General features: G+C 41.8%; 1 protein-coding gene across 1 annotated transcript in view; it reads left to right on the top strand.

The window, feature by feature from the left end:
- Window positions 1–23559, top strand: part of LOC119405419 (leucine--tRNA ligase, mitochondrial) — a 53917-nt gene that overhangs the window by 8322 nt on the left and 22036 nt on the right. The window contains exons 5-10 of the mRNA XM_037672260.2: window positions 2393–2453; window positions 4439–4528; window positions 7270–7413; window positions 12409–12766; window positions 17718–17827; window positions 21486–21650. Coding sequence (XP_037528188.1) covers window positions 2393–2453; window positions 4439–4528; window positions 7270–7413; window positions 12409–12766; window positions 17718–17827; window positions 21486–21650 — 928 coding nt within the window. The remainder of the gene's footprint in view (window positions 1–2392; window positions 2454–4438; window positions 4529–7269; window positions 7414–12408; window positions 12767–17717; window positions 17828–21485; window positions 21651–23559) is intronic.

The raw sequence follows: 23559 nt of genomic DNA on the forward strand, positions 1-23559 counted from the left end.
CATGGTCAACAGTTCTACATGTTACCAATATCCTGTGGTATGTGCTTTATTTATGGATCCTAGATATCATTGAGCAATTTGCAATAAACTTGTTGAAAAAAGAAAAAAAAAAGAATTTGTGGCTTTACATTCACCCAAAGGTTGAGCGTTTAACTGGATGGCCATGTGTCATTTGGATACATTTTTTTATCAAAACACTCATGCAAAGAATGTTCATTCTTTTAAATTATATACAATTAACAAATTAATATTCCCCGTGTTGTGTGTGGATCGAGGTGTTTTCCCTGCACTTTGCCCCCTCAGCTCACACATTGTGATGGCCATCTGTCATCACAATGTTCCCGCCAGCTTGACTACCGGGAACTGCTACCCCTGTGAAAACACGGTGCACGTGGCTAGCGTGCCGGACCGACTCCCCCATGCAAATTCTGCTTCTTTTCTCTGGCATCAAGCTGCCATATGAGCACACATCACTGAGACATGCTTTTGATTGGCCTGCCAGTAGTGGCCTCTGGGCACCCTCTCCGCCCCAGCTTTCTTCTATTGAGTGCTCAGTCGCCATGGAAGATGGTCACAGGCCTGCAGCAAATTGGTTACATAGGACCTTTGTTCAGTGACTTCTAGTTCCATGCTCGATGCACATTTACTTGCCTGTAGTACAGCAAGTGTGCATGCTCAATTGGTCTTGCAGTAGCCCTTTTGCCCACAAGCTGTGACTGTCGCATTGTGTTGCAGCCTGGGTTAATAAACCTGCGTTTGTTAGCCATCTGTCTGTGGTGGCTTCTCTGTGCCATGTTGGAGATGTGACGAACCCAGCCATAGCGCAGCTTGTGTATGGCAGCGTTCAGGAATGTTGCATCTTTTCCTGACCACGTTTGTAGAGTAAGCATTATACAAACCCACCTTCACAGTTCCTCCTGTAATACCTGAATACTAGTCATAGAATGACCCCACTATTGGACTCTATTACCTCACAAATCTCATGCCAAAAAAAAAAAAAAAAAAAGGTTTGGTCGTTGATTTGGTCAAGTATAAGTGAAGTTTAGGTAGTAACCACTCGAGGGTGAGCACGTTCTTTTCATCACCATGAGCGTGCTGAAAGCTACACAAGGAGACGGCAAGAGGACGAAGCCCCGTTCAAAAGTTACGTTGACACGTATGATATTTTCTCTTTTTTCTTTGAACGTGTTGGTTCTGGTGTGCATGGCACTGGCATGTGGCAACACCCCGTGGTGGATGCATTACCTATATGACACAGCAAAAGAAGCAATGCAAGAGCAACTGTGGTGCTTGAGTGTGATCTCATACACTGTGGTTTGACCGAGCAGCGTGAGTGCCTAGTGCAGACCGGCTTTGTCCTGTGCCAGCTTGACCAACAGAAAGTAGCGAAATCCAGATTGTAGATTTGGAAACACTTTATATTAGTTAATTACGAAGTGATGTCTGCCAAGGCATGTGGGTCATAAGGCATGTAGAAGAGATCTAGCATGTGCTGGCAAGTACTGGTGGTCTTGGATATAGTGATATGCATCGTCAAGTACTGTTCTAGTGGGCTCAGTACAACACAAGTGACCAGCTCTGGCATGTAGTGTTTAAAGGAACACGCATGTAGTACACCGGGTGCCACCTCGCATGACTACAGTCACAAGAGGTGAGAAAATGAAACATATGCAGGTGATCGTAGATCAAGACTGGAAGAGCAAACATGTAATAACTTTTTGGTCATTTTGACATTGCAGATGTGTATACTTTTAATTTATTTAACTAAAAATGAGCAATAACGCTATTACTTAAAATGTACTCACAATCAAGAAACTGGCCAATAACTGTCAAGCCCACTTGCGGCATACTCTATGACTACTTGCCAAGGAGAGAGCAAGCGGTTTTTGACATGCATTTGTAATTCCCTGCTGCATTCAGTGCAATAATATTTAGCTCCCATGTTCACAGGAATCTTTATTGCAGGTCAGAAGAGTATTCCAACTGTTATGTTCAAAAAGTGTTGCAGGGCCCCTTTAAGCTGTACAGAATGTACACCATTCTTATGTGTGCTTGTGTGTATCTGCTGTATTTCGGTGAGGACAATCCAGCTGCTAATATCATTTTAAAAAGGACCCTGCAACATTTTTTTAATATAGTCAGAAAATGCTGTCGATCTATACTCAAGGCTCCTGTGAACATGTGAACCAAATATTATTGCCGTGCACACAGCAGGGAATTTCAAATTTTATGTCAAAAACAGCCAAAAATTGCTTGCTCACTCCTCGGCAAACTATGCAGCAGGTGGGAGCAAGCAGGCTTGGTCTATATTGGCTGATTTCATGTATGACGCTAATATAAACGAAAAAGTTTCGTTTATATTAGCAGTGATTGTTTACTTTTTTTTTTGCAGGAACATAGAGTCAATGAAAAAACAGCTTAAGGATCTAAACTTCAACTTTGACTGGAGTAAGGCAAGTACTCAATACCACAGAAGAGCCTTTAAAATTGCTAGTACACGTGTAGCTAGAATATTTCATGTTCAGACAAATCTGATGGAATTGTAATTATAGCAAAACAGTGCAGATGACAAGATGACTAAAACAGACATAACATTGCGCTGTCTCGTCCGTTTCACTTTTCCTGTCATCTAAGTCGTTTCACCATAATGAATGTAAACGAACTAGCCCAGCTAAGAATCCTAAATATGCTTGTCGAAAAAAAAATGTTTGAAAGTTTGGATATTTCGCGACTCTGGACTATAGTATGCAGACAACACAATTTTTTAGGATGCAGATTGTGTATGGTTACAGAATATATTTATTATTTTATTATTTTATTTTTGAATCTCTCGTACCAACTGGCACTCACTCATGCTCATACTCATGTCCACTCACACTCACTGGCACTCATTCTCATTCATGCTCACATCCAGTCACAGATCCAAGTTTTTACTGAGGATGAAGTCAACGTTTGAGGCGGTTAATGATGATCACTGTTGTTTACTATCAATAATAATAAGAATAAATTAGTTTGCATCCCAGTGAGCATTATAACAACACAGTAACAGCAAGGAAGAAGGACTTGAGTTTTTCAATTGCCCTATGCTGATGCTTGGCCACAAACTTCAAGAGGGCAGTCAGGAGATCCGGACCTACCCCTCCATTCACACATTCTCATGATCTACTCACTCCTGTAGGTACTGACTGACATACATACTCATGACCTCTCACTGCATTCATTACTCACTCACACTGATACTTCACACCTTGAGTACACCCACACACTCACTCTTTGAGTGCATCTATCCACGTCTGACTGGTTGGTAACAATCCATTTTTGGGCTTTATCTTTATAGAAATTTTCTAGAAAAGTAACAGTAAATAGCTCAAAAACTCAGTTTCTGTATATCTGAAGGAAAGAAAGATAAGAGTTGTTTCGCAAAAGCATATCACGGTGCAGTTTTCTTACAAAATAAGCTATGAAAATTGTGAACCATAAGAATAGACTTCCCAAGCTAAGCCAGGCGGCACAGCCGGTGTGCAGGTGCGCAGATTTCGCTGCCTATCTGGCAAAAACCAGTCACTCGAGTCCTCACTCTTACCCTTGACTGTGCTCTCTCAGCAGGTCCATGCGCCCTGCATGCACTGTCTGCTCACTGCTGTACTTGCAACCTCACGTATTGCTTGCACTGTGGGTTTAAAGAGATATCAGACACTGCAAAGCTCTTTCATGGTGTCAGTCTCGCCAAAGGAGAGTGGTTGATTGTTGACCACCTTTGCAGGACTGAGGAGGTCATCGAGGACGACGCTGTTTGCGCGAGCAGTATCTGCGTATCGATGGTGAACTGCCACACACGATGGAGCACGGTCATCGCGTTTCTCCCAGCTAATAGTTGATAATGTAGTGTACGACCAAAATTACATTAAGATGACAAGACCGTGAAAGCATCGCTTGATTTGGCGAACTGCCCTAATCCATGCTTGCCGCTTCTGCCTCTCACCCCACTTGCTTGGGGAATGGTGGAACTTGACGGGCAGTTTTCAGCTCTTCTTGAGCGTGGGCTCCCTACAGATATGCTACGAAATGTTATGTGATCATATTACTGTATATTTCGGTGTTGATAAAATAGGTGGCCCTCCCTGTTGCATGACTTGCATAAGTTAGCTTTTGGTTATTATTTGTGCAAATACAGCAGACCCACTTGCACCAGTTTTGCCAGAATGCATGCTGGCTGATTTGGACAGGATATTTAATTCTGAAGTGTATGGCCAAAAGTCATTAAAAGCATTGGATAAAGTTAATGATGTGTTCATCTGCTGTTTTTTTTTATCCACCCAAAACTAGATCCCACAACATAGTGCTCCCGTGTATTGGCAGACCCCCAGCCTGTCCATATGTTGTGCCTAGCATAGCTGCACTTTATTTCTTTAGTTACTTTTTTTTTTAATTCTTTCAGGAGCTGTCAACATGCGATCCAATTTACTACAAGTGGACCCAGCACCTCTTCCTCAAGCTTTATGAGAGAGGATTGGTTTACTGTAGAAATGTGAGAAACTTTGTCTTATTTTGTATTGTGCCGGAGAGCCTGTTTAAAATGGTTTAATCCAAGAGCAACTGTTGGTACTTGCTATAAATAGATGTCATGTGGCACTCCAAGCAGTCTTACCTGCTGTCCACCCTAGTGTCCAAGTGTCCACCCTAGTGGACATCAGTTTTCATCCTTCCCAAAAAAAAACAGAAATGAAAAGCTTATACATTTCTGTGTAACATAAAGCTAGAAGGAGATGGAACTATGCAACAGGCATCTAATAATTTTGTTGCTGCCAATTTTTTAAGTCTCACCTTGTGCCAGTTTTCTTTTTTTTTTTTTAACATGTTGGTTCAGCAGACATTTCATGCTACATAGAAACTGGTTCCTCATCATTGCTTTCAGCCAAGTCAAAATTCATCACCAGCTCATAATTTCTTCATTTGTCAAAGTGTGGAGCATCTGCCATGACTGTCCACCAACCCCGTTAAGCTCAGAGATCTGAGACGTGTGCTGTACGTAGTGTCAGAAATTTAATCTAAGAGTTCAGTATGTTTATCTGGCCTCTCTTTGGATAACACAAAGGGTTTGCAGTATTATTTTTTGCCCAAGCGGCTTTAGGAGAAGCAAGAAGGGAGTGCAGAAAGAAGCAGAAACAAAAATCATATTTGAAAATAGGAGAATAAGCTCTGTATCATGCATAAATTTCATTCAATTAGCTTTATTTTTTACACAAATGGATCTGCAAGCACCAATGACCAGCTTATCTACGACACAAACTACTTGCATATTGAAGCCAGTGTTATACATCACAGCATTACTCTGCAGTGGTTGTTTTCTAGTGCAGAACAGCAGGCAACATTCATGCAGACTGTGTTACCGACTCTGCATACAAACACAGCTCTATACAGAGTTACACTCAATACTTTTCCCTAGGAGCGATGGATGAGCTCTTGTGTCTTGTGTTGCTCAGCACGTGCAGTGTGCTGTACTGACTCCAAACAGGAGTAGAGACCTATGTGCACTCTCAATCCTATGTGCCAGGTCTGCATGTCATGTGGCCTTAATCAGGCATGCCTACACTGCATTAGGCTAAATGTAGCAAATAATAAACGCTTCTTCTTTAAAATCAAGCAAATAAAGTCACCACCGTGCCTTGTGTGCAGCGTATGGGAAGGCATAGACCTCATAATCAGCGCTTTCGGGCCATTTACTTTAGATGAAGGGAAGAAACACATGTTAAGGACATTTTAGTCGAAATCAGGAAGAAGAAACAGGCATGGGCAGGGCATGTAGCGTGAAGGCTCGATAACTGCTGCTCATTAAGAGTAACAGACTGGATATCAAGAGGAGGCAAGCATGTGGGGAAAGCAGAAAGTTAGGTGGGCATATGAGTTAAGAAGCTTGCGGAGGTGACGTGGCCTCAGCAAGGACAGGACCGGGTTGATTGGTGAAACATGGGAGATGCCTTTGCCCTGCAGTGGGCGTAGTCAGGCTGATGATGATCATGAGCCTTCATGACTACACTGAATATTTATCAAAGACAGTAATCTCTTGTGCTAATAGATGTTCTTGGATTTTAGACTACCGTAAAATGCCGGGCAAGTGCCCCACCCAAGCAAGATGTTCTTGGATTTTAGACTACCGTAAAACGCCGAGCAAGTGCCCCACCCAAGCAAGTGCCCCCCTCCCTTTTTCGGGAGATCTGAAATAAGCACCAATGACCGAGAAAGTGCCCCCCCCCCCCTCCCTTTCCTCCCCTGCGGCCACTTTTTTTTTCATGACGAGCATCGCTTGTGTAAAAAGAACCACAAGAATGAGTACACTGAATGCATATCTAATGTTGTTTATGAAATTCCGTTGTCATGTGGCTGGTCGTATATTGGAAGATGGTGCGCTGCACGCCAGGCTGTCTGGTGTCGGCGATGTATCACCAGAAGACCGCAGGTCTCTCCAGGCCGAGTGCGCGGACTTAACTTTTGCGTCTCTGAGGAGTCGTTTGACGAGTTTGACAGTGACGAGGGGGAATAAAAACAGTAAATAAATAAAGCATTCCGTTAGAAACATAGATGGGCATTTTTTAAAATTTTCAGCGGCTCTCCCGCCGCCATCTTGAATTTTGGTCTGGGACCGAGCAAGCCCCCCCCCCCCCCCCTCTAAGTCTGGTCGGATTATCCTTCACCGTGGGGGGGGGGGGGCTTGCTCGGCATTTTACGGTAATTCTGCCTGTGCAATTTAGGCATTTTTATACTACCTCAGAAACACTGTTCTTATTGAGATGCTTTAGCTTGTTGTGTGTTGTATTGTGTTTTGTGTATTTTGCACCCCTATTGGTGCACTATGCATATTGTTTTATTCATCATCAACCCATCTGGAATAGGATGCTGGGCTTGCCATCAGGTAAACCCCTCAAGGATTCACTAAAAGCCTTGTTGCAAATTAGATGAGAAAGAAAATGGAGGCACCCTTTATGTGCACAAGCTTGGGTTCAAATAAAAACTAGCAATGGCTTCTGTGTTCTTCCTTAATTGGCTTTCACATCTGCTGTTGTCCCATCCACTGCAACTGATGCTAAAACCCAGAAACAAGCTAGAGACCTTTCTCTTTCAGGGATTCAAAGGGTGTCAACCTCATTTTTCGTAACATTACATTATGCCATGCCTGAGTGTGACAGATGTACATGATTAGTTCATTTTCAAGCTTATAACTGCTGTTTACAGTTTATAGTAAAATAAACTGAATTGAACTGCATTGTGCAGGCAGTTGTCCACTGGGACCCTGTGGACCAGACAGTGCTGGCAGATGAGCAAGTAGATGCTGAAGGCCGCTCCTGGCGTTCAGGTGCCAAAGTGGAAAAGAAAAACCTCCGCCAGTGGTTCATTCGCACTACCTATTTTTCTAAGGTATGTTCGTTAATTTTTTCTCTTATTTCATTGCCTCATTCTTTCTGCTTGCTAGCAAACTTAGTTCGTGGTTTGGTATGGGGTTCGCACTTTTGTTGCAGTGAAATTCCCCAGCAAGATGACCGGCTTTGTTTATGAACTTGTTGTTTTTCATGAAGACAGTTTAGCATGCGGCCATATTCCAGTAATTAAATATCTTTTAATTTGAATTGATTAATAATTCAAGCTAGACATTTGTTCTTGGCAGATTTGCATGTACTTTAACAGAGAAAAGCTTTCTTGAATTCAAAATCCGAAACCTGCATGACGGTACTTTGAACAAAATTTCTAGCTGCCACAGGTCGCCTTTTGGACATACACAAGCAAACTTCTAAAGTCTGATATGTCGCTTGACACCGTAACATTGCGTACTGTGATAATACAGTATTTTAGCTTCGCATGATACTTGATATGTAATTATACTAGGGGTGTGCGAATATTCGAAATTTCGAATATTTTTCGAATAGTGTTTGCTATTCGATTCGATTCGCACTGAAATTTTACTATTTGAACTATTCGAACTTCCCAAAAACAAATGCAGTCAATGTCCGGTTGAAAGTGACCCCTTCAGATTTTCAATATGCTTCACCTTATTACACTCTCGTGTTGCGGCAAAGCTGTCTTTCAAGCTCCGTTACGGTCGAACATAGCCAAGACACAGTCAATGTCCGATTAGAAGTGGTCCCTAGATTTTTAATATGCTTCACCTCATCACACCCCCGTATTGCGGCAAAGCTACCTTTCAAGCTCCGTTGCGGTTGAACTTAGGCAAGAGACAGTCAACGTCTGATTGGAAGTGGTCCCTAGATTTTCAATATGCTTCACCTTCTCACACCCCCGTATTGCGGCAAAGCTGCCTTTCAAGGGCCGTTACGGTCGAACTTAGCCAAGAGACAGTCAACGTCCGTTTAGAAGTGGTCCCTAGATTTTCAACATGCTTCACCTCATCACACCCCCGTATTGCGGCAAAGCTGCCTTTCAAGCTCCGCTACGGTCGCAAATGTATTAACTCAAGAAAGCGCTGGTTCCAATATGGAGATGAAAGATGTGGCAGAGTTGGGGGCTCAATTAATGCTGTTTAGGACCTGAAATTTGGGCAGGAAATCGAAAAAATCGGGCGCCGAAGCTTTTTAGCATCCAAAATTTCAGACGTTCTTATATATCGACGTCTACGAGGCAGATTTGGAACTCCGGATTTCAAGGGAGCACACCCTTGTCCGCCACATCAGTTGGGCTTCCACAGAAGTTGAAAGAGGAGGAGAGACTGAGGAAATGGCATCTCTGCCTATCACGCGTAAAGTGTTGTCGTCAACACTTTGGTTGCACCAAATCATGTACATAAATACAATTCGGCATCTACATTGCCTCACTCTTGATAAGAAAGACAACTATGAAATATGACCCCACCAGCGCTTCATCAACATAGCGAAAAGAAACACTTTCATGTTGCTATCTCACAAGAACATACTTAGGGATTCTCTGCAACTTTTTCTGTAATTTAACTTCGAACTATTCGAAAAATGTTTGAGAAATATTCGAAAATTATTCGAAAATATTCGATTCGATTCGCACTCAATCTTTATTATTCGAATTCGCTTCGCACCCAAAATTTTGCTATTCGCACAGCTCTAAATTATACCCCTTCTTGGAACCAAAGTGACATGCCATGTCATCAAAGTTCTATCGTGCTGCCATTACATATTGTGCTTAAGAGCAGTTAAATGGATTAACCATGTAGTGAGGAATTGGGCTTTTAGAGCATTTTTCATTGACAACTTGTGACCAGCATTAAAGACTGTAGCGCTATCTGATCAGCTGAAGTCATAACACTTTTGGGGCCTGCTGGCCTCTTAGGCCCAACAAACAGTTGTTTTCAGCAACAACAAAATGTTGCTTATATTTTATCATCAGTGTGATGTGGAACTAAGCAGTGCCTGATCTTACTATTCATGTGCAAGGAATAGCCATCCCTCTTCTTTTAAAGTTGGAGCTTGAAAAGGAAGGGATGATTCGTACGTGAGTGTGCAGATATGTTTCAGAGTCACATTGTGTTGAAGAAAATTTGGTTCCTGACTTATTTTTCATTTTCTGCACCATTGTCAAGACAGCACCAAAGCAGACATGATATTAAATTTTTATGAATTTTATTGTGCCAACTAACGTGACCTTCACGAATAAATTCTGACTATAGTATTTAGTAAGTAATGCAAGCAGCTTGTGGTAAGCAAATAAGAAAACAAGGACGTGACAAGGCAAGACAAACAAAACTGCTACTTTTAATGAAAGTTTATTGCATAGCAAATGGTTGTTATGAAAGCAGCCCACTGCCACTAAATGATCTAAAAGAAGCCCAAATAGCATAGAAAACGTGCATATAATAAATAATGTGAAAAGCACCATATGCTGACACACTGAAAATGTGCACCCTGCTCACATTCAAGAAAATGCAATTTTTTATCGGTCAGCACTATTTATTGTGCACTAAGCATGTCAAAGGTGCCATGTTTAATTATAGCAGCCTCCACAATCAATCAAATATATATAGTGATTCAAATTACGTTATAGCACAACAATTTTATGAAAATGTGGACGACGGGTGCAGTGATCAACTACTAAATTCCCATCTGCACCTCAGCATACCTTATTCTCAAGCTCTTTCAAGCGTTTGCTGAAACAGCATTCAGTTTGACCAATGTACGAGGGGAGATCAAAAAGTTTTGCAACTAGGCTATAACCAAATATCTCACATTGATCTCTCACTACATTTTGTTCAGGTATAATCTGCAGCCGAGCATGGTTTGAATATCAAGCCTTCCAGTTTGTTACTTGGTCTGCATCAGTCAGTCAAACATGGTGTCCTCCCATGATTTCAAGCTCGAGTACCGGAGCATTATCAAATTTTTGTGCAAAGAAGGGAGTTTCTCCAGAGAAATCCACAGTAGGATGGTGAATGTGTATGGCAGTGAATGTCCTTCATGTGCTAAAGTGACTTGGAGGTTCGATGAGTTTAAACGTAGCCTTGTGCACGTGGAAGACGACCCAGGGTCAGGGCGGCCGACCGCTAATCGCCAAATCAAGGTGTCTGAAGTTGCTGGAGAATTGAACATTTCTTATGGCAGTGCTTTCACTATCATCCACGACGTTTTGGGTATGTTCAAGGTCTCAGCGCGATGGGTGCCACGGAACCTCTCGGCGCAAGATGGACACCACCGCAATTTATCAAGGGAACTTTTGCACCTCTATTCAAGCATCCCACAAGATTTTCTCTCCCGCCTTGTGACTGGAGATGAGACGTGGCTGTATCACTGGGACCCAGAAACAGAACACCAGTCTATGCAGTAGAGGCATCCAGGGTCCCTTCTCCTGAAAAAGTTCAAGAACCAATGCTCAGGCAGGAAAGTGATGGCGACGCTTTTCTGGGACGCAAAGGGGATCCTGCTCATTAAGTATCATGAAAACAGTATACAGTTACAGGCGACTACTACGCCAACGTTCTTGGAAAAATACGTAAAGCCATCGTGGAAAAATGCCAAGGATTTGTGACAAGAGGTGTCCTCCTTCTGCACAACACTCCGGTTCACACGTCTCGTGTTGCCCAAGCTCACATTCGAGAGTGCGGTTTAGAACAGCTGGACCACCCACCCTACAGTGCTGACCTAGCCCCAAGTGACTTTTATCTATTTCCGAATTTGGACAAACACCTCTAGGGAATGAGGTTTGATTACTTGAACTCACTTCAAACTCCCGCAGAGTGGCTTGGCAACCAGGAAAAAAGTTTTTTTTTTTTTGCATGGTATCAAAAGCCTTCCAGAAAAATCGGAGAAGTGCATTAGTGTGCGCGGAAATTATGCTGAAAAATAATTTTTTTTTAAGGTCTAGCGGTTTTCCTGATATGCGAGTGGCAGAACTTTTTGATCGCCCCTCGTAAATGTAGCTACATGAGTGTGGAATTCTATATTATGACACGTACCTTGTACACAGTCACTGTATTGATTGAAGTGTTTAATGCCACCATCCTTTTTTTTTCCTGGCTAGTGGAAATGTTCTAATGCACAGTTCTGACATTGACTCAGTGTTTTGCTGGGCTTGTTTGCACATAGTATCAAGTGGCACTGCCACGTAACCTTGCATAGGGACAACAGGAAGGAAATGGTGTTAGGCAGCGGTGTTCTTGTTTCTTTTCTGTTGTCCCTGTGTAATCTTGTTCTGACCAAAGCCATAAATTTTGATAGCTTTTGCTTTCTTTCTTTTTTTTAAGCTATGAGCCATTCCATGCTAATATGGAATCACGGCTAGTGTTTGTTAACCTTAAGCTGTGATTTCCTTCTGGGTACAGCCTTTCTTTACCCCATGTTGCATTTTTTTTTCAAACAAATATCATCATTTGCTTTGCAGAGCTGTCAATTTGTGATCAGCACTTTGCAAGGCACATACAGGTTTTTTTGAGTGAGTTTGTTAAGCCACCAACATTTCCGCTAACTTAGTGTGTATATAAGTGTACAGCAGCAAATGCTTAACACTCTGTGACTTGTATGACCAGCATACATGGCTGTCATGAAACTGCAGCAATAGGTATAGGAATCTATGCTGGACGCCATATTGCAATGAACTGAACCTAGCATAGTAAGAATGTGTCCTTAGGATGCATTTTTCCATTCCATGCATGACTAGTTCAGGTTTTTCATGCACTATCAAAGTATTTGTGCCTTTGTACAGCTGGCCAAATCTTTCGCTAGATCATGCAAGTGCTGCTTTCCAGCACATTATGATGGAGTGAAATTGTGAAGCGGTCAAGGTTAGGCTCATGCTCACAGACCTCATGCCGATAGGAGGGTCATCTGCTATGTTCCTGTCCCGAGTTGTACATAAAATTGGTGCTCCCGTGAGCCAGCTAAGAGTTTAGCTACCTGTCATGAATATTCAAGCCTTTATCTTCTGATGCTTTCCTGCTTTCAGGACCTTCTTCTGGGCCTTCATGACTCTGAACGCAACAACTGGGATGAGGTGGGCCCCCTTCAGCGTGGCTGGATCGGAGATTGCACAGGCTTTTCATTTGAATGGAGTGTCGTCGATAGCAATGGGAACCCTCATTCAGATCTGTTGCGTGTGTGGACTGAGGAACCTGAGTTCTTGGGTGCAGTGACATTTGTGGCCCTCTCACCAGACCACAGCATGGCATTTTCCATTGAAAATTCCTCTAGCAGTGCTGCAGGAAAGGGCAGATATTATGCACTCAACCCCATCTCAGGAAAAAAAATTCCGCTGCTGGTGTCTAACGATTTTGAGTTTCCTCGAGCTACTAATTGCCATTTAGGTGAGTTTTACATGGTCTCTTATAGTCACCGGCATGCAAAAGACATACAGTAACTCCTCCCTAGCTGAAACTTGCACATCTTTAAATATATAGATTGAATGTTTCACTTTATAAAGTCACCTCCTATAGGTTATGTATAAATACATACTCTAGAAAGAACTGTGCAGCACTCTGACCTTAAACGCCGCTGCTGTTGGGTAACCCTAGCTCTAAACAAACCTTTGTGCATTAGAAATGACAAAATTGTTTCAATTGTGCATGCTATTTGCTCAGAAGGAAAAGGGGGAAATAATGGAAAACAACAGCACAAAAAAGCTTGTCTAGGCAGCCCAAACACTGATGCCACTGAAGTGTTATTTCCTGCTAAATTTGCTGATTTTTTACTCCTCCTTGACAGCACTTTGAAAGTTTTGTCAATGTTGACTGCGGTCAAGAGTTGTGGTCCGTGACGAATGATGAGTGATTACCATGTTTGTTCTGTGACAGTATGATTAGTTTGGCAATGAGCAAGAAGGACATCAATTTTATCAAATTGCCCTAAATGCCCGTTTAGGACCTATGCATATTTTTAAAGGGGCCCTACAACACTTTTATGTCAGAAAATGCTGCCGATTGGTAGTCGAGGCTCTTGAGAACATGTGAGCCAAACATCATAGCACAGCATGCGGCCTAGAATTTACAATTCTCAGTCAGCTAGAAATCGTTCCCTCTTCTCTCGACAAATGATTCCATAAACCCAAATGACCACGCCATAACCCCAAAGTCCATGGCAATTGGCTCCTGAGCTGCATAGTTACCGTGGCCGCCACGGGATGCCGCCACGTGCCAGTGTGCTCACACACGATCACACAGAAAGTAAGCCCTCATGTTCAAGGAAAAGAAAGTGCTAAAGGTCATGACACATGCTGACGAAGAGACACATCTTCTTGCCCCCTTGTCATCCCCCTACCTGCATAGCTTTCAGCGCACTCGCTAGTACGAAAGCAGAGAAAAAGCGCTTGAGGCGTGCGACAAACCCCTGTAACTCCGCTTGTACTTCACGGATTCTAAAAATTTTTGCGGCAGTTGATTCGTGAGGCAATAAGCTCTTTTTAATGAAGCCATTCAACCATTACTTGGAAAAGTGTTGCAGGGCCCCTTTAACTGCAAAGTCAGCAGATGCTGATTCTGCAGGAGTGTACTGCTAATGTCCTTAGAAACTAATGGCAAATAGACTCATTTACATTCTTTAACTAATTTTCGCTGTCTGATGTGGGAAATAGTGATGGCAGTTAACTTTTTTTTCCCATTTATGAGAATTAAATCTGTTAGACAAGCTTGTTTTGAATTGTGTTAGTTGAACTCCGTTATGTTTTGCATGGAATGCAGCATGATTTTCCTAGCCATAATGAAAGGCACAGAGAAACAAGACATCATTTTGTTTACAATTAAATCCTTATGACTAGCTTTTTAGCATCAACTTTAAATTGTAGACACCTAATTGTAAAGCAGTACATAAGGGATTTTTTAATCTGTGCACGAGAAATTTATTGGGTTGTGCAAATGCTTTTTATAATTCTCTTTTTTGTCAAATGTGTCACTACTATTTAACCAGTTATTATAGCATAACTCTTGCAAAAAAGTTTGCTTTTCAGGAGAACTTTGCTCTTAGCTATTATTATTTTGCTATAGAAAAAGTGAAACACTTATAAGATAATATTGCTACATGCACATACTTACGTTCTAAAGCTTTAATGGTCCTCAATTTTGCCTCAGGTTCGCCTGTGCCCGATGATGACTGCATCATTACACCTATTCCTGATGGCCTCCAGATGCACAATATCATTGTACCCCACCCCATCCTAACCAACGCCACTAACCGGAAATGCCTCCCTGCTATCAATTTTGTCTTGACAAAGCAAGTTTTACCTCAAGGCATATCAATGGCTACATGACCCATGACCACATCGCAACCTTTGGATTCCATTTGTCCTGACACCATATTACATTCCATTATCACTCCGGACCATGCACATGAGCGAGCAGCAGCCCTATATTCTGCCTTTTGGCCTTCGTACCATGACATCTACATAACAGTTGACTACTGGGTTAGACTTCATTTGTCAAGCATTGCACAAATATACTGGTGATGCTGTTTCAATCACCGCACACCATATCAGGTGTCCACAGCAGAGCATAAAGTTATTCAAGAAGTGAACAAGATGCTCACCAAAGGCATTGTTTACCTACTGTCGAGCCCTTGGAAACTGGCCCTCATGCTTCTTTAAAAGGAACACAGTATATGACGTTTTTGCGTCAGTTATTGCCAGCTAAACTGAATTACAAAAAAAAAAAGACATTTACCTTTTACTGCGAATTGATAACAGTCTTGATTGTTTCCACGGAGCCATCTACTTTTCATCACTAGATATTCAGTCGGACTATTGGCAGGTTTCTGTGTATGAAAAAGACCAAGAAAAGCCTGCGTTCATCACTCTTGAAGGCCTACATCAATTCAAGGGTAAGCTGTTTGGTTTAAGCAACATGTTGGCTACATTCGAACGCACGATGGATACTGCTTTAAAGGTTCAAATGGTTCACATTCCTTTCTTACCTGGATGACACTCTTGTATTTGAGACACATCTTGAGCGTCTTATCAGCTATTTTTGATGTCTTCCACAAGGCAAAGCTCAAACTGAATTAATCAAAATGTCATTTTGGCCGCCAACAAATTACAATGCTGGGCCAACTCATTGACACTTTCGGTATATGACCAGACCTGGAGAAAAATTTTTTTTTGTGACATCTCTTACTGTACCGTGGTCTGCCAAAGGCATCCAGAGTTTTGTAGGACTCCGCTCTTCAGACGGTTCATGAAAGATTTTGCCGCAACTGCTCAACTGTTCACTGACTTTGTGAAGAAAGACGTGCCATTCACATGGGGTCTCACTCAAGCTGCCACTTTTTCCCACCTTTGTCATCACTCTAACTTGGTCACCTATACTGGCCCACATTTACACATGCGCTCCTAAAGAGATCTGTACTGATGCCAATGGTCATGGAGTCAGAGCCCCGTCTTAGCTGAATGCCAGTATGGAGAGGACCGTGTTATCGCTTAGACCAGCCATCTCTTCACAGCCATAGAGCACAACTATTTGATTACATAATACAAATGCCTTGCTTTTGTCTGGGCGGTTTCCAAAGTCCACCCATATTTATATGGCATGCACTTCTGTGTAGTCACAGGCCATCGTGCACTGTGTTGGCTTTTATCACTCAAGCATCCTAGTGAGTGGCTTGGTTGCTGGCTTCTGTGACTACAAGAATGTACCTATACAATGATGCACAAAGTGGGCTGCCTGTATTAAGATGCACACTATCTATCACATTTCTCTCTGGATGAACCAACCACTGTCCCTGACATTGATACCAACGTTTCTTCACCTTTTGATGCATCCATTCACTTGATAACCTTCCAGGATGGTGTATTATACTGCCAAAACATTGACCTCAATGGCTCTGTCCTACTTCTTGCCATTTATAAACCTTTGCTCAGCTGTTTACCATGAACTTCGTGACCTTCACTCTGCCGACGCTTCATTTAGCCGGGACTTGCTCCCTTCATCTGAAGATATTGCTGCTTGTGAGAAATGCCAGTGCCGCAAAACTCTGTCAACGCCCCCTGCCAGGTGCCTTCAACTGCTTGACTCCATCTGAAGATATTGTGGCATATGAGAAATGCCAGTGCTGCAAAACTGTCAGCACTCCCTGCCAAGTGCCTTCAACTGCTTGACATACCATCACAGCCGTTCTTTCACATTAGCTTGAACCTACTGGGCCCTTTTTCTCTATCTAACTCTGGCAATAAGTGGATTGCTGTGGCCACGGATTATGCCACATGCTATGCCATTACCCAAGCGTTTTCTACAAGCTATACCACAGATGCCACTGATTTTCTTCTATGCAATGTGATTCTATACATGGAGCTCCATGACAGCTGCTTAATAACCGTGGTTGGACATTCTTGCAAGAAGTCGCAGCCAACATCCTGCAATCCTGTAAAACCAGGCACAAACTTGCTACCGTACCATCCACAAAAAAAAAATGGTTTCACTAACCATCTCAGGTGAACTCTGACAGTCATGCTTGCGACTCTACAGACCACACTGACCATGACACTGCTGGTTATTCTGTTCATTTTTCTGTTGTTCAGCCGAGAGCCCATGTTGCCCCTGGACACATCTCTTCCATCTTCTGCTACACTGTCCAGCGAATATGCACTTGATGCCATCACCCAGGTTGCTCACGCATGGGAAATAGCCTGTACTCACCTCCTGACATTTCAAGACACCAACAGTGTTTGTACAACCACAGACACCGAAATGTGCACTTTTCGCCTGGTTCTCTGGTACTGCTATGGTCCCCGTACCATCATGTTGGGATGTCCGAAGAGCTGATGTCTTGGTATACAGGCCCATGCTGAGTGCTTTGTGCCTTGACTCCTGTAACATATGAAATCATCCCCGTCGTTCCTACTGCCTCAGCTGCCCCACAGTCCATTGACACTAACCTTGACATTTAGACATGCCAAGACGGCACGTCTGCTGCTGGGGATAATGCTACATGCACACTGTGTGGTGTGTTGGGTGATGCACACAGGCGCCCAGTGTAGAAGAGAAGAAGCGACCTAGCTCGAGCTTTCAGCTAAACTGGTCAGTGCTGCTACTGATACTATCAAAATACATTGTAAATAGTCTCCAGTGTAATCACCCCATCGTTTACGTAACATTATCAATGCTAATTTTTGCAGAAACAGAATTTTGTCATTTTCATCTTGTATGTCATCTACATTATGCTTTACTTTCACTTCTAGGTATTTTTGTGACATTTGTGTCAGCCAGTCTTTGAGTCGACATGATACCATGGGCATAAGTAAGAAGTTTCGAAGTTTCAACTTAAAAATTCTTGCAGGAACTCCCAGTCTGTGTAAAGAAGATCTTGCATTTGCCATTCAGCATGATATTGAAGTGATCAAGGTTGTCGATGAAGATGACCCAACACATCTTATGAATTCAGGCACGGTAAGCATCACAATGCTGTAGCCAAAAAGTATGGCTATGTGAGAAAATGTCACCAGTGTGTTAAAACATTGCAGGTGAGGGTGAACAAAACTTATTAAAAGATTTAGTGTAGACCCTAGTAAACACTGGTAGACACTAATAAACAAACAAGTCGACTACTGTTAGGCCTTATTTAGAATGCTATCCTGTAGAGAACCAGCTGGATTCAACAAGTATTCATGCACCAACCACAGCTGATGAGCAAACTTTTGTGCCATTATTTTTTAGGTCAGGAGCATGAGCTGCATTCAGTATGCGGAAGCATCAGTAGTTGAAGTTTCTCAAAGTCTTTTGAGGCTTTGAAAATTCTGCATTGTTAACTCAACAAAAATGCTCAATTGAACTATTTCTGAATATGCCTAGCACATCTATATTTAAGATATTGATGATTAAGTGGCTAATTACTGGTAACATCATTATTTTCTTTATATGTTTAGAGCCATCCAGTAACACTATATATTTGCCCGGCTACAATGTTCTCATTGCATTCTATATTCAAAATACATTGCCTGCATCACAAACATGTCTGTTTGTGCATGCATACTTGCACATGCAGGTGTGCTTGTGTATGTAGTTAGTCCAGTCATCAGGGGCAGCTATTCTTTGCAGAATAACCAACCTTGTGGCGTCAGGAGGTGTCAGTCTGGCAAACGGTAAATGTGCAATTCAACAAAATAAAAAGAACTGGTAGCAATGGCACAAAGAAATCAAGTTTAGTGGCCCAGTCTCTTACAGCACAGGTTCCAAAAGTGCTTTGCACAGGACCTAGGGGTCTTGCATTTTGAGTTTCATAAGCAGCTAAATAGCAATTTTGTGTATTTTAGGCATTATCATGGCTTTCTGTGTCTTTAAAGGGCAACTCTGGCAATTACTCTTAGTGTTGTGTTCCAAGTAAAATATGTTTCACAAGTTCACCTCAGCACTTCGGTCAAATGCACCAAATGTGACTTAGTGTCATGTTAAATTTTCACAAGAATAATTAGATTTTCACACAAACTGGTGATCTGTGCCATTAAATTGATGGTTTCTGCTGGCCACTCTGTTCTTGCTGCTCTGATGACAACTTGGGAGTTGCAGTGCTAATGCTTCAATCTCAAAGAGTTGTGTTTAAACAATGTGTGCAGAAGATTGTTATCGCTGTAAACAACTGTGTTAAACTTATTTGCTGGCATAACTTTTTCAGCAGCAGCATGTCCTTAATAAAAAAAATGTTAGTGTTTACCCAAGAGCCATACAACACAAAGCATTTAAGATTTAAGAAGTCTTCGTAGTTGAACTTGTCCTAAGGTGCCTCTGTTAATGCTTTGCTTCCTGCTCCGACATCAGCACTGACATCTCAAAATGCAGCCGCATGGGCTGCCTTGTACCGTTTATGTTTCATTCATTTATTAATTTATTGATACTTCTAGCCCATTGCAGGACTCTTACAAGGTTGTGAATATTTGTGACTACAGATTAGTGAATAGCATGTATGATAGCAAATAAGAAAAGTCACATTACATAGTAAATGAATCCCCCAAAAAACACACTCTCAGAAAGAAAGAAGTGTCAAAGATGCCCAACCACAATATTGAATGGACAACTGCTATATAGAATAAATAGATGCACCTCGCCACGGTGGTCTAGTGGTTATGGCACACGATTGCTGACCCGTAGGTTGCGGGATAGAAACCCGACCGCGGCGGCTGCGTTTTCAATGGAGGCGAAAATGTTCAAGGCCCGTGTACTTAGATTTAGGTGCACGTTACAGAACCCTAGCTGGTCGAAATTTTCAGAGCCCTCCACTATGGTGTCCCTCATAATCATATCGTGGTTTTGGGACGTTAAATCCCAGATATTATTATTATTATTATTATTATTATTATTATTATTATTATTATTATTATTATTATTATTATTATTATTATTATTATTATTATTATTATTATTATTATTATTATTATTATTATTACTGCTAGAATAAATAGACACACGATTGCTTTGAAGTGGTGTTCCTTATTTAAAATTATTACTGTGGCTTTTATGCAAATTGAAATATTTCATATAAGAAATGAGATGCATTACTACTTTTCATATAAGAAATGAGATACATTACTACTTTTCTGACAAAAGCAACTACTTTTATGACATTTAAGTGACTTTTAAGTCACTTAAATGAAGTGACACTTCATTTATGACATTTAGGTGACTGTTAAGCACTGGCCTTTTGCATTAAAAACATGTCACACCTTGGACATTGCAGACTTCACCCTTGCACTACAGCAAATCTGCTCTGGCTGTTGCCCAACTAATGTGCCTCACAGGTTTGGTTAAAGTATTGTCACAGTAATTTATACTGAAAATTCTGGCGAAATCCTTCCTATCATCCCTATGAGACCAAGTGATTTCATTTATGCATACAATTGTATATTCATTCACAACAAGATAGCCAAGAGCCCTGTCTTTGGAGTATATGCAGTAATTTGCAGTGCTAAAACATGTATACCCAAGTTTTTTGTACCATGCAATTGAAATGTTCAGCTGCAGTCGATCACAGCCTTGTTGAATTGAGGTTTGACTATATGGCATGCAACTTGGCACCAGCCATGGCACCAGCCAACTAATTTGCAGTATGTACACTGTTGTCCTGATATGCTTCTAATATAGCCTGCATCAACTTTAGAAAGGCTTGTGAACTTATGTCAAGATGCCATGCAAAAGTATTGGTACAAATGTGTGCATGGATGTGAACGTTCCTCAGCACTCTGACGGCTACTGACGATCCCCAAAACTGGAAACTTAGGGAAACCTTGGGCTACAGCTGAGCATATCGACATAACCTCACTGCATAACTGCAGCTACCCTGGAATACATACATTTGGCTCCTCTGTACATTGTGCCACACTTGCGTTCAAATGTTTTAACATGTGGTGTGTAAGGGATGTCCACAGCACTGCATATGTGCATGCACCGTGGTATACGAGTAGGCCAGTATACCCTGCAGTGGGAAATGTTGCTGCTTGCCAATTTTCGGGGTGCACATTATGATGCATGCATTTCCTTGCTGGTGTGGCTGTAGCACAGTGGATTGCTAACCACGTTTCACTAAAAGCTTCTATAAGTACAGCTACACCATGCATGTATCATTATTTCATGTTACATTTATGAAATTTTCAAAGACATCACAGCTTCTCCTTTGCATCATATTTATGCAAATAACATTGTTTTATTCTTGGCAAGATTTACCTAGGTAAAAAAATTAATTATGGGGTTTTACATGCCAGAACCACATGTGATCATGAGTCACACTGCAGCAGGGACTCCAGATTAGTTCTGACCAACTGGGGTTCTTTAACAGTTGCCTAAATCTAAGTACTCAAGTGTCTTTGCATTTCTCCTCCATTGAAATACAACTGCCATGACTGGTAATTAAACCCATGCCCTAATGCTTAGTAGTGCGTCATAGCCATTAAGTTACAGCAGCGGCTGTAGCCACAACTGTTACAGTACCTATTGAGGTCTTGATTCCTGTGTGTCGTGGCATGTGTGTGTGACCTACCATTGAGTCGTGCACTTTTTTTACATATCTTCAGCTGCCCATAATACTTGATTATTTTATGCTGTCCTCCTTCCATGGCAGCTGACAGGCCTGTCTGCCAAGGCTGCACGGTTGCAAGTGTGCCAGCAGGCACAGCAACAGGGTAGGGGCGGCTACCCTTGCAGTAGTCACCTCAAGGATTGGCTCATCTCTAGACAACGCTACTGGGGTACACCTATCCCCATCATACACTGCACAACTTGTGGGGTGAGCACTGCAGACTATATCCGGCACTTTTCCTGCCATGCCTTATGTAGCTCATTAATATCATCGTAAGTAGCGCAACAAAATGGCACAACAGAACACAGGTGCGACTAACAAATCAGTTGTCATTTTGCGCCGGTGTTCGTCTTCCTTTCTGTTGTGTCATTTCATTGTGCTATTTACGATAATATTAATGTAAAAATACCAACTCACCCAACCTTCAATTCTATATAACCTATATAACTCCTTAACTTAATATTCTTTGACAGAGAGGCACTCCTCTGTAGGCTGGACACTGGTGTTTCAGCAAACATCTAAACTAATTATTAAAAAGATAGTTAAAAGTTATGGTGAAAATGTTTTTACTTAGGGTTGGCTGAAGGGCCTCTTAAGGGGGCACGCTGGTCTTAGAGATGAAAAATCATGGAAAAAAATCAATTTTCTGAATATGGTATTTCCGTAACATACAGGCATTGTCGCTAGTGCTGACCAAGTTTCTTACATCTTGGATTGATATTTCAGCCCCAACAGCAATTTATATCACCAAAACAAGCTGTATGTCGATTGAGGAAAAGCACAAAAATTGGGCTTTTATATTGATATGCTGCTTCTGAATGACGTGTGCTGCAGCAGTAGGCATGCAGGCTATGTACTTGGTGGAGACTAATCATCTAACAAAAATATTTCAATATCTTCTATTACACGTGGCTTAAAATGAGCTTTATCTGTTTTCTTGCATTTTCTCAAAACACGCTTTTACTCACCCTGCTTGTTTGGTGCAACAATTGCTCAAGCTCTAGAATAGCTACAGCTGTAACGTATTTTGCTGTATGAAGCTAAATGCATAAAGCTTGAAATGCTGCAAGCAAATTCCTTCTTTGCTTCTATAATTTTTTTAAACTGCCTGTGTTCTTTATTGTTAGTAGCTGCACTGTAAATGCTAAATTTCAATGGGCTGCTAAATTGTTAATTGTTGTTGGATTTGAAAACTGCTTGCAGCAGTTCTATTCTTAGTCATTCTGCTTTCCACTCATACATTAAACATAACTTTCTGCCATGTTTATTATTATCTATTGTCTCACCAAATAATAGTAATTAATATTTAATTATCTCAATAATTATTTGAGTCAAAGAAAAAATTACTGCACTTTTAAAATCAGCACAATGAAATACATATATGTATATCTGTGCTTTCTAATTGAATCAGGTCAGAAAATGAACAGGATAGCCCCAGGTACCATGTCCCCCCTTAAGCCACATTGGCACTGGGGAACCCGGCGTTTACAGCAAACAGAATTCTTCTGCTGCGGTCAAAATTCTTTGTCATTCACACTGCTTGCTGACTACGTTGCCAGAACACAATGCGTTGCTGCTAGCACCTTCTGCTGTGTGAGCGCTAACTTACAAGGAAGCGCAGGATACCCTGGATGTGCCTATGGCTAGAAGCTGCACAGTTTTCTCCAGTCTTGTTAAGTTCACAATCTTTTTTTTTTTGCGTCAGCATTTTTTGGCAAGTTCCCGGGGAAAATTTGAGCAAAACTATGTCTGTAATGTAATGTGTTTCCCATAAGAATACATAGGGCTTCATGGAAAGTTCATGAGAAGGCTGTAGTGGGGGTGGCCCAAATGGAACATTTGGGGATGAAGTAACTGGAAATTAAGTGTGGGCTAGTTGAAAAATTTTGGGGTGGGCCCTCTGACACCATGCCAGTGCTTACACATACCTGACAACTCCTGTGGAGGTGTTCTGCTTTCTTTCTTCTTTTTTGTGCCTGCTTGTCGCTGTGCTGCAACCACAATGATTGGTCTGTGGTGAGGCAGTCTGGCAGCAGCGGCCACAAAAATTGATCTGGAACCCACTGGCACAAAAAAGGGTTATTTTGGCGAGTCTCATCACTGCCGAATTGCATTC

This window comes from Rhipicephalus sanguineus, chromosome 1 (genome assembly GCF_013339695.2).
Source record: "Rhipicephalus sanguineus isolate Rsan-2018 chromosome 1, BIME_Rsan_1.4, whole genome shotgun sequence".
Lineage (NCBI taxonomy): Eukaryota > Metazoa > Arthropoda > Arachnida > Ixodida > Ixodidae > Rhipicephalus > Rhipicephalus sanguineus.